This window comes from Octodon degus, unplaced genomic scaffold (assembly GCF_000260255.1).
Source record: "Octodon degus isolate 3935 unplaced genomic scaffold, OctDeg1.0 scaffold00250, whole genome shotgun sequence".
NCBI classification, from domain to species: domain Eukaryota; kingdom Metazoa; phylum Chordata; class Mammalia; order Rodentia; family Octodontidae; genus Octodon; species Octodon degus.
This window is the reverse complement of record NW_004524826.1, coordinates 2,134,581-2,145,425: the sequence shown is the minus strand read 5'-3', so window position 1 is coordinate 2,145,425 and position 10,845 is coordinate 2,134,581. Positions and strand designations below refer to the sequence as shown.

Below are 10,845 nucleotides of genomic sequence, written 5' to 3'. Positions count from 1 at the left end.
TTCAAGCCCCACTACAGCAAAATAGAACCAAAATAATAGTTCTGTAAAACTATTTGTTACCAGGTACATTTGGAGCTATTGCTTATTTCAGGGCACCCAGACACTGTGCCAGCAGGGACACTGGAATCTTTTCATCTGTGTGCAGTTTCCTCACTTGGTGACCTTCCTTCTTGTCACTTAACAAAACTGATGGAGAAGCACATCACTGGTAATAAGAAAAAGATTTCAAGCCTTTAATCTTACATTTTTTACTGATATTATTATTTATTATTTGAACTATATTTGTGCTATTTATTACTTGAACCCACATGGAGGTTATGATTAATACTATATCTACACTATTGGTATTTTGATCAGGATTGCATTAAATCTATATGAAAATTTTGGAAATGTGGCCATTTTCACTATATGGCTTCTTCCTACCCAAGAACAAAGGATGTCTTTCCATTTTCTGTTTTCCTCTTAGATTTCCTTCATAGAGCACTGTAGTTGTCAATGTAAAGGTATTTCACTTCTCTTGTTAGATTGATTCCTAGGCATTTCATTTTTTAAGCTACTGTGAAAGGTTCTGTTTCTGACTTCTCTCTCATTCAGTTTGAATTATTTAATAAATTGATTACCAAAGGACAGAAATCTAACAATTATACCTCATTGAGACCAAGAATCCTGTAATATTTGTCTAAGAAAATTATATGTTTGGATTATAACTAATGCTTATATGGTAGAAAATACTACAAAATTTGCATTCAATGGCAAAGATTTTTAATAATAAGTGAGATATTGGAGAATTTCAATGTTCATGGCAAGCACAGTAACGAATTTCTTTCAAATTTGTATTGAAATATAATACACACATAAAAAGATTACATACAAGTTAACAAGAAAGCAGATTAACTTTCATAATCTGAATTTCCCTCAGTTCAAGAAACAAAACCTCAACTGGTCCAATCATTTAACTTGTGAATTCTTCAACATCTTATTTGTTTATTAAGTGTTAAAAATTCATGCTATGGTACAGCCCACTTGGGATCTGTCTCTCAGGAGCTGTTCTTAATTCCCATTCCTATTCCCCATTGCCTTTCCCCAACAAATTTTCCTACTTTTTAAAAAATTCTATCCTATGGAATGCAAATTCTTTAGTATATTCATTTTTATCATATAAATATATTATAATATAAACAGTTCTCTTTGACAAATATTAAAGTATTCTTGGTCTCAATGAGGTGTAACTGTTAGAACTTTTTCCCTTGTTGACAATCAAAATATTTAAACAATCATAAATTTGCAAGACCCAAGACAACTTGTTTCAAAAACCATGCCATAAAATTTGAATAATTTAAGGAGCTAGGGAATCTCAAAGAAAAATTATCACAAAGGGGATGAAAATGATCATGACCATACATTAATAATCAGTTTATCTTCTTTATTTGTAATAAAAAATAAAAAGTAGGTCTTATATTCAGTCCAGGTATAAAATTAATGGCACTAATGCATAGGTAACCACTTTTTCCTTTTAACACAATTAATGCAGACATGCCTCAGAGTCCCGTAATGCTACCCTGTGGTATAAAAGGAACTTCTTCCCAACTCTTGAAGTTCTGTCTACAGGGTAGGAAATGAGATTCCTGCCATGAGTTTTCCTGCCCATGATTGTGTCTGGACCCTGCAGCCCACTGACAAATGATAGTATGTGCTATTGATCCCCGCATACTGCATTGCATCTGGGAACCTCCAGAGACTTGTTGAGATGTCCCTGATTTGTGACATCTCACATTTCCTCCTGATATAAGCACAGGTATGGGATTCTGTGAGGAGGCCCCCAATGGTAAATGGTTCTAACTGAAATATCTTAATTCAGCTATGAGAAAACTGACTCTGCTACCATTGACATTTCACTGGAGCTCAAGTTTTCTCTTTAAAACATCTCAACTCTTTAAAATGCCCTTAAGGAAAATTTGATCCTTTAGCCTCAAGAACCCTCTCCTGAGTCACTTTTTCCTTCATCACTGTTCCTTCATTCTTTGTTTCTGTCCAGTTGTCCTCTTGATCTCTCTGCCATACCCCTACTCTTTTAGGGTATATTTTATTGAGGGCTTGTGTTGTATATGCAGGCATCCGTGAGTGTAACAAAATGGTCCTTGTCCTCATAGAGTTCATCACCTACTAGAAGAGCCAAATTAATGAAATAATCAAAGCCCACCTTGGTCTTTTCTATCTCTACACCCTCTTGCTCACATCACTTTCCTCTTTTGCCCTCTTTAGCTTTTATATCTGACTCATCTTCCAAGGTCCAGTCAGAATCTCTTTATCCATAGCACATATGTACTGTGACCAACCTTGTCAACTGACATTTTACTGAATACCTTAGATCAATGAGTTTCCTCAGTCAGGGGCACCACCAGCCAGCTCACAGCCCAAGACAGACATCAGTTCCTTCCTAACTGATCACAGAATCAGGAAGAAACCTCCAGGCCTCACCCAAAGCAGTCAGGTAGTCACTACCAATCAAGTAAAGCTGACTCTGAAGGAGTCATTTCGTCCCTTGCTATATAGTAGGTGATGATCAATGAGCTCTGCCTTCCTATGTCATTACATCCTCATTTCTGAATGTTGTCTCTAATACTATCTATATGGGCTAAGTAGCAGGAACTAAGAGTTATGTTTCTTTAGAAATTCTAATTCTGTAAACATGTGCTGAGCAGAGACCAAAGGAGGGTCCTGCTATGAGGGCTGCAGGAGATACAAAGATTATAATACATAGTCCCTGAGCCAAGAACTTCCAGTCATTTTTTTTGAGAAATGAAAGCTCAAAAATACCTACAGTACAGGACAGAATAAAATGAATGTCATAAAGTAAGCCTAGAGGTTTAGAAAAGCCAAACCTATGACCTATGACAGGGTTAGATCATAAAACTCTCCTCTGCCATCTGGCTCCTCCCACACCCATTCCTCACTGAGTCTTTGGGAAAAGGGCTCCAAGTTACTCTTACATAACACCTGGTGACTCATTCTGATCACCCCAATCTGGCCATGCGATCTTATTGTTTGTTCATTCTAGAATGCGAAGCATCTTTCCAATATCTCATATCACAGTTCTACCTTGATAAGTTGCAGGAGGAAGCAGATCATAGGGCCTTAGCAATGACCCTGGACAGGACAGCATGATGGGAAATCAACACATATCTCACTCATAGCTGGTTGAAATTTCTCTGGGGTGCTGGAAGGGCCAAGTTTTTCTCACCTGAGATTCTTCTAAATTTCCTCTTGCTTCCAGAATAGCAGCTCTGGGATCCTCCTCTGGCCTCCTGCCCTCTGCAGTTGGTTCTAATTTCTACTATTTCCTCTCAAGGAAAGAAAATAAGTCTTTTGGTCTTTTCACTCACTCTCTCATCACACTTCACCTTTGTTCCTGCCCAGGTTCTCCTGCTGCCCACTCAAGACCTTTTCTTTCACCTCATTTCTCTTCCCTCTCATTACTGATTCATCTCTTGGCTCTTCTTTGCCTCCTACTGCTATGTGACAAATCCCTTTTAAAATAACACTGGTGACTCACCAGTGAATACTGTATTCCATTTATATGTACCCCCCTTAAGGGGCATAAAGAGTTTCACAGATATTTGGTCTTATTTTTACCTTGTTCTTATAAAAGGATTGTTTGTCAAAGGGAAATAAAAATGTACTTAGGGCTTTGTCCGCATCACTTGTGTATTGGGGCCGATGTCCAGTTTCTCTCCCTTCCAGACCTCGTCCTTCTGCCCATGTCCCTCTCCTGGTGATTTCTTATTTTCATCAGTACCTACAGCTGACATTAGTCCAAAATCTTGCCAACCTGTTCCCAAACTCAAACCAAAAGCCTCACAGGAGCCTCAATTCCTCCAAACAGTGCATTCTCACTTTTGCTGGTGAGCAGGATGCTCCAGCACTGCCTTGAAGCCCTGATCTTAGCTCCCGCTGCCTCTGCCTGACTCACATCATCTCCTCAAGCTGGCCCACCCCTTCTGACCTGGACCCATGTGGTAGTCATCTAACTTGTCCCCACCATCTTTAACCCTCCTCTAAATCTGTCTTTTAATTCTTAAAGAGAATGAAAATTTTTTTTTTGAAAATAGAAACCATACAGAACTTCACTAAACGAAATGATAGGACTTCTACAGTGGTTGTCAGATTATCATATATATGCCTGAAAACTGGTTATAAATCTGATCATGGTATTCCTTGAGTCTCTTTGTTTAAAATACTAACCATTGTCATCATACCCTGGGCCTTCTGAAACTAACCTCAAACTACTTCTCTTTAAAATCTCTAAACTATCTAACCTTTCTGGAAATAAGCCATTTTCTTAGACATGCCTCAGTGCAAACTATGCTTGCACTCCTGCCGCTTTCTCTGGTATGAGTACCCTCCTGATCTTTTCTCTCTGGCAAGGCCTTCCTCAGATTTAAAGGCACAATTCTTGTATCAGCTCCTCCTGGCCTCCCCGAGAGCAGACTCAAATGTCCTCTCTTCTGTAATCCTATAAACATTCATGAAACTGCTAGAGAAAAGCTACCTATAGGATAGGATATGTTTATAAATGTGTTGTTACAATATATGTCCTAGTCTCTGCTAGGTACCAAATACATAGTTACCAAATTCACAGCCCCTGCCTCAAGTAGAGCCTTACCTTAAGCAAGACAGAAAACAAAGATGCAGGGAATAGTACTGACATGAGCAGTAACAAGGAAGCATAGAGGCACATGGGAGTCACCTCATTCAAAGGGAGGACAACAGGAAGTTCTCCCAGAGGAGCCGGGCCCTGAGCCCCTGGGCCCTTTGGAACATCCGCTTGGAAGTGGCTCTGATACTATCAGGCTTCATGATGCAGACTGGATCTTGTGCCCTTGAACTCTGCAGGTGCTCAGCAAATATTCAGGGCACTGAAGAAACAGAAAAGGCTTGGTTAGTGGAGGCTGGGAATTGCTCTAATACACCTGCATTGTTCTTCAGTCCAGCTTTCCACTTCTTCTGGAAGGGTGTCTCCAATTTTGTTCCCACAGATGTGATCTCAGCTTAATCAATAGATCATGTAAATCACAAGAAAAATGCCATAGATGATATTTTCTCTCACCCAAGTCTTAGCTCCATGCATCCAAGTAAAGTAGTGAACTGAGTTGTTGGCTAATGCATTTGACATGCACAGCCAGGCCACACTGCCAGTTGGGAAGTCCTACGCTACCACTGTGCTCCTTGACAAAGCAGGAAAAAGGGACCAGGAGTTGCTCTGTGCCAGTCAAGTTTAAAGGTCACCCGACCCGGTGCCCCTCCTCCATGGCTCTTGTCTTGTGCTCTAGACTCCATTTCTGCTTAGCAGCTGATGCTATCTCCCATGTCCTTTGAAACCAGTGTTCACTCCTTGGTCCAGCAGACAAGGCCCTTAGGTCACAGCCTCTGTATCTCCAGCCTCACCCTCACCACACTGCCTCTGCTGTCAGCCTGGCCTGGCCATGGCCATAGAACACTATGCACATGTCCCTGTGCATCGCGGTATCTCTCACCTGCAGACCTCCGCCTGTGCTGCTCACTGCCTTTACCTGGGATGCACTGGGACTGGGTGACACTGACTCACCATTCAGGTTGTTTTCAAGGCAAGGCTGTGATGACCCTCACTACACGTGAAACCAGCACAGATTTGCTGTGCACGTCCAACATCCTGCAGCCCCGAGCATTTCCCATATTCTACTCTCTTGAAGCCTCTGGTTATTGCTTGTTTCTGAGGAGCTGAAGGCCTGGGGTCTGCTCACCTCTGCTTTTCCCAGCACAATACCTAGGTAATGCGGGCACACAGCGAGCACTTGTCCTGTGTGAGTGAGGCGATGACAAGGAAGGCGTGAGGCCCTGGGGAAAGGGAAGAGGAATCTCTTCTTTTCACCAGAAGGAAGAAGAGATTTTTTAAAATTTATTTCTTACTATGTCTCCAGCTTCTGTCACATACTAGGCCCACAAGGGCACATAGGCCAAATGAATGGATGAAGCAGAATACTATGCCAACCTGAGTAGTCTCTTTATAATCTTTCTGTATGTTTTGGACCTAAGAGACATCTGAGGGAAGAAGAGGCAAGAGGTGCCTGACAACAGCTTGAGTTTGGGACTGTGCTTCTGTGGCCTCAGAGCTGAACAATGCCATTGCTAACCAAGGTGTTGGGTGATCAGATGAAATTCAATTATGAACACACTGTCAATTGTGCTCATGTCAATAAATGTTCTACGTGGCTGCATTTGGGGCCTTAAAAGCTTATTGGCAGTAAAGCACACACGCATAAAAATTAACATAGCAACAATAACAGAAACGACCATAACTTGGCAAAAAAATTATCACCTAATTAAAAAGTCATTGATTTTTAGTTGAATAAATTTTATTCATACTAAAATCCTAGCTTTTGCTAACTGGAGAAGTGGAAGAAATGGCAAGCTTTGCATTCTTACTCCTTTAACAGGAGTCCAAAGGAAACTGAGAAAAGACTTATTTCTAAGCAATCAAATTGTAATGAAGCCACTTTTTGCACAACGAACCCTCTGAATGATTTATTTTCTTCTTTAATCTGTAAATACCTCTCTGACATGAAGACAAGTTGACTTAGATCTTGGATTGCTATTATTGTCACAGTTGACTGTAGCTTAAAGAATCAGCACAACCTGGAGCCTAAGGAGTAATGAACATAACTTTGATCTTTGATCAACACTAATCAGAACCTCTTCCACCATGGATACCATCGAAGAAACAAACACCTAGGTCAGGAATAGAGCACCAAGGATACGTTTTGATTCCCTATATATAATGAACAGTCTTCAGAATCATTCTTAATAATAAATATTTATTAGTTATAACAACTAAATTAATTTGAAAGACATTACAAATATATAAGAAAATAAATTTATTCATGTAGCAGTCACAAAAAAATGAATATAACCTAGTTAGTCCATAAATTTGTGGAGGTACATGAGCTGGCCATCTATGGAGGGGACAGGGCACTGGAAGGCCTCTATCAGGACAGGGACACCGCTGTCTGGGTGGACTGCTGAGTTCTGGTAGGGCTGAGCTCAATTCTGTCTCTTCTGGTGTTGGACTTTCTGTCTATGCTTTTGACCGCTGCTTTCACCCACTTGTCTTCTGGGTCAGCACAGACTTTAAGGCCACGTCTGGTAATAAAACTACAATGCAAAGAAAAGATAGATGATGTTAGCCGCATTCTCTAAGCCCCAGGGTAAGGAGGAAGATTCAACCAGACACAAGACTTGTGCAGAATTATCAAAAAGTCACTTGTTAAGAACTCACAGTCCATAATGAACACCCTTCTCTTGTCTTTTATTAACTACTTTCAGGTAGTTCCTGGCTATTTTGTCCTCCATAATTCAAAGATCTTTTTTCCAGTAGTGCTACTAAATACTGTAGTGCAACTGGGCAGTAAAAATCTTCTAGTTCAACTGTTACATATCCTAGTCCTTTTCAACCTTAGACATATTTATTTTTTGGACTGAAGGTGATTTCTTTAATTTCTTAGAGTAAAGCCTATAAATCTGTATTAGGGGAACTGCTTCTCCTAAAAATCAGATCTGGAGAGAGAACAAGCCATCCTTTGACAGCCACTAACTGATAGTGTGTGCTTGGCCCTCTGCCCCATTCCTGCCCTACTGCAGCTCTATGGGTGGGCCATGGTCCAGGGGCAGCCATGTCTAAGCCTCAGCCTCATAACTGGGTATGGTATTTGTTTGATTTCCAGCCAGACTGTACTGTTAGGCAAAGGCAGAAGAGAAGGCTTGATTTCTGTATTTGGAGGCTGAATTTTGGCAGTGGTCATTAGTTAGGAGGAATAGAAGAAGACATGATGAATACAGACACCAACCCATCTTTCCCAATGGTTCCACTTCCCTCCGCCATGCCCAGGCACCAGGAGACACTCACATCACTGCTCTCACGGGGCCCTCCTTGATGGTGTAGGTCCTGATTCTGCTCACTGGTAGTCTCTGGGTTGTTAGGCTTACACAGATACTGCTCTCTGGGACTTCATTGCCCACCCCTGATTGAAAAGAACAAAATGAATAAAACTGTAAGTCAACAATCACTTGGTAGGAGCATACGGCCACTACTGCTTTGGGGAAGAGATGGTTCTTATTGGCATCCTTAGTCTCACGTATAGTCTTAATAAATATTTAACTAATTTTAAAAACATCAAATCAAACTTATAAATTGAGGCCCCTGATCACGGTGAAACAAAAATACCAATGCATTTTCTGTGCTTGTATTGGCAAGACCCCTGTGATGAGGAGCCCGTACCCCAGTGACATTCATTCATTTCTACAGCAGCAACTTATCCCTGGATACCTTGGAAGGTATTTTTAAAAGCAAATAACCAAGCAGGAGTTGTGCCTGTTGTGACCTTAGTGCTGAAGGACAGACACAGACCCTGCTTTCCTGAGGCACTTCTTCTAGTGAGAAGCAGGGCAACAAACAAGCAAAGAGAGGATACAATCTTAAATAATGCAAGTGCCACCAGGCTACAATAAGTAAGACAATGTGAAGGAAAGTAATTTGGGCAGGAAACAGGTTCTGGGATTTATAAAGCTCCTTCAAGGGGAAAACCTGAGACCTGGACACCAGGGCCAGCAGTTCTCAGACAGCTTGCAAAGCACCATGTGTCACCCCTGCCCTGATCCGTGTCTCCACCAGGTGGTACAGCTGTCATCTTAGCAAAGAACCAGTCATATAGCAACATGTGTCCTAATTTAGTCACCTTAAACTTTATGGTTTCATCAGTATTTTTTATTTTGTCCAATTACAAGGCGTTCCAGATCACTACCTTCATATACTGAGCCTCTCGGGGTTCCATGCTCAAGTCATGGTATGGGTGTCTAAACACACACACGAACTCCAGCCAGCAGGGAAGAAATATCTCCTGAATGCTTATAATCCATAAGGTTCAGGACAGCCAGATCTAACCTGGGTGTGTCGTGCAGATTCATTCAACTGTGTAAGATGCTGTTCTATCTGTAGCAGTTATTATTATATGATCTTTTATAAATTCAAGACATTGATCATAAACTGTAACATTCATAGCAGTAATACTACCCTCCCTCACTTTCTTGAAAATGCCATTGATTTTCTGAATATGAAACTATGAGCTTCCAGTCATTTTTAATTTGATTTAAGTAGAAAACATTGATTTGCTTCAGGATATACATTCTACCACTCATTCCCATATTGTGGGACTTTCAGAGATTTTGAGAAAGTAACACAATATTAGATGGCAAAAAACTGCAAACGTATTTATTATCATTGCCATCACCCCTTAGTTAGCACTAATGTTTAAAACTTACTATTTGTAAGATTTGATGTGATTAAATAACACATAAATGATTTCATCACAAAATTTATTTCATTTTTAATCCTGTCAGAGTACTTTAACATTGATTTTATAGATCAGTGAGCGTAGGCTCAGAATGGTTAGGAAATTTACCCCAAATCACCCGATCAGGAAGACTGGGAACCAAATACTAACCCAGTTCTCTGTCTCAGGACTCTACCAGGTGCCTGAGAGTTAAATTCCACTCCCAGTTTGCATATGGGAAGGCTGAGGTGCAGCATAGGGCTGCAGTTTCCTGCAGTCAAAACTCAGTCATGCTCAAGCCCATACTACACACGAGTGCCCACCTGCCTTGCCTCCCCGCTCCTCATCTCCGAAGCAGCTTCTGGACTTACCTGCTACAATGCATGCGGTGAGGCAGCAGGCGCCCAGGATGGCCAGGAAGAGAAGTCTCATGGCTGGGGTCTTGCTGAGTGCTGCAGGAGAGAGTGATTAGAGGTCTCCTCACCAGGCTCTTTTATTCCTGCAGTGGTCAGTGCACTTCCTGTAGAGAAAGGGGCTTTCAGGGTGCGTGTGGAAAGGTGGAAAGTCTTTGCAACACTGACGCTTTTTTCTTTGCCCTGTTCACACTAACCTCACTCTTTGTGGCCTTTCCCTCCCCCGTGGTAAATGTGTCAATGAAACCAAATTACACCTAAAGAAAACGTGATCATCTCATCTCCAGCTACTAGAGTCAGACCTTCCATGGCAAATACGTCCCACAGCCCTGTCAGTGCCATGGCCCAGCATGGGACAGTGTAAAGGACATGAGGGGAAGTGGCCACTGAGGTCCATCCCAGGGGACCTCAGTGGTCCAGCCCCAGCCTCCCTGTCTCTACACCGCAGAATGGGAAAAGGACTCTGGGGACACACTGGACAACTCATTTTAAAACAGAAAAGATGGTCTGTAATCTTGTCATCTGAAAGCTCTCGTTTGTAGTGCTGTGATCATTAAAATGGAAAATAAGACAATAACGTGACCCTGTTTTCTTTCCATTCAAGTAGCTGAAATTAATAATGCTGATAACAGTATTGTGATAGAAACACATGGAGAAACATACATTACTCATTGTATTAGTAATTGATATAGTACTTTAAAGAGAAAATTGACATTGTCACATAAGGCTGGATATTTGCATACCATTAACACATTTGTATATCAGAAGTTGTGCCTCTAAATGTAATCTTAGATAATTACAAAGGAAAGGAGCATATAAATGTATGCAGTATGATTGATATACACAATGCATATTTGAATTTTTCAAATTGTATTATTATGAAAGACATACTACTATTATTTTTCCTCAAAGTAAGTCTGCTTGTTTCTAACAAACTTGTGCTATCATTCTTGTCACCTTCCAAAGCAGTTCTGAAAGTCCTCTTTTCTGTCCTAAATTATGCTGTTCTTAACTGTCTTACTGAAACAATTCAAAACCTACACCTTTCATGATCATTTTGACTTTGGAGA

General features: G+C 40.9%; 1 protein-coding gene across 1 annotated transcript; it reads right to left on the bottom strand.

Annotated features, from left to right (window-relative positions):
* Nucleotides 1-7,005: 7,005 nt before the first annotated feature.
* On the bottom strand, nt 7,006-9,806 carry LOC101566538 (lymphotactin). The gene is made up of 3 exons (XM_004646052.2): nt 9,734-9,806; nt 7,940-8,054; nt 7,006-7,188 (listed from the first exon to the last, which is right to left on the bottom strand). The coding sequence occupies exons 1-3, from the start codon at nt 9,792-9,794 to the stop codon at nt 7,023-7,025; spliced, it is 342 nt and encodes a 113-aa protein (XP_004646109.1). The 5' UTR covers nt 9,795-9,806; the 3' UTR covers nt 7,006-7,022.
* Between the last annotated feature and the right edge of the window lie 1,039 nt (nt 9,807-10,845).

Excerpts from the sequence above, each read along its gene's own strand:
- LOC101566538 (XM_004646052.2), bottom strand. The coding sequence starts at position 9,794 with ATGAGACTTCTCTTCCTGGCCATCCTGGGCGCCTGCTGCCTCACCGCA. Across the intron at positions 8,055-9,733 it reads CACCGCATGCATTGTAGCAG|GGGTGGGCAATGAAGTCCCA; the intron begins GTAAGTCCAGAA and ends CTTTTCAATCAG. Across the intron at positions 7,189-7,939 it reads GGCCCCGTGAGAGCAGTGAT|TTTTATTACCAGACGTGGCC; the intron begins GTGAGTGTCTCC and ends TTTGCATTGTAG.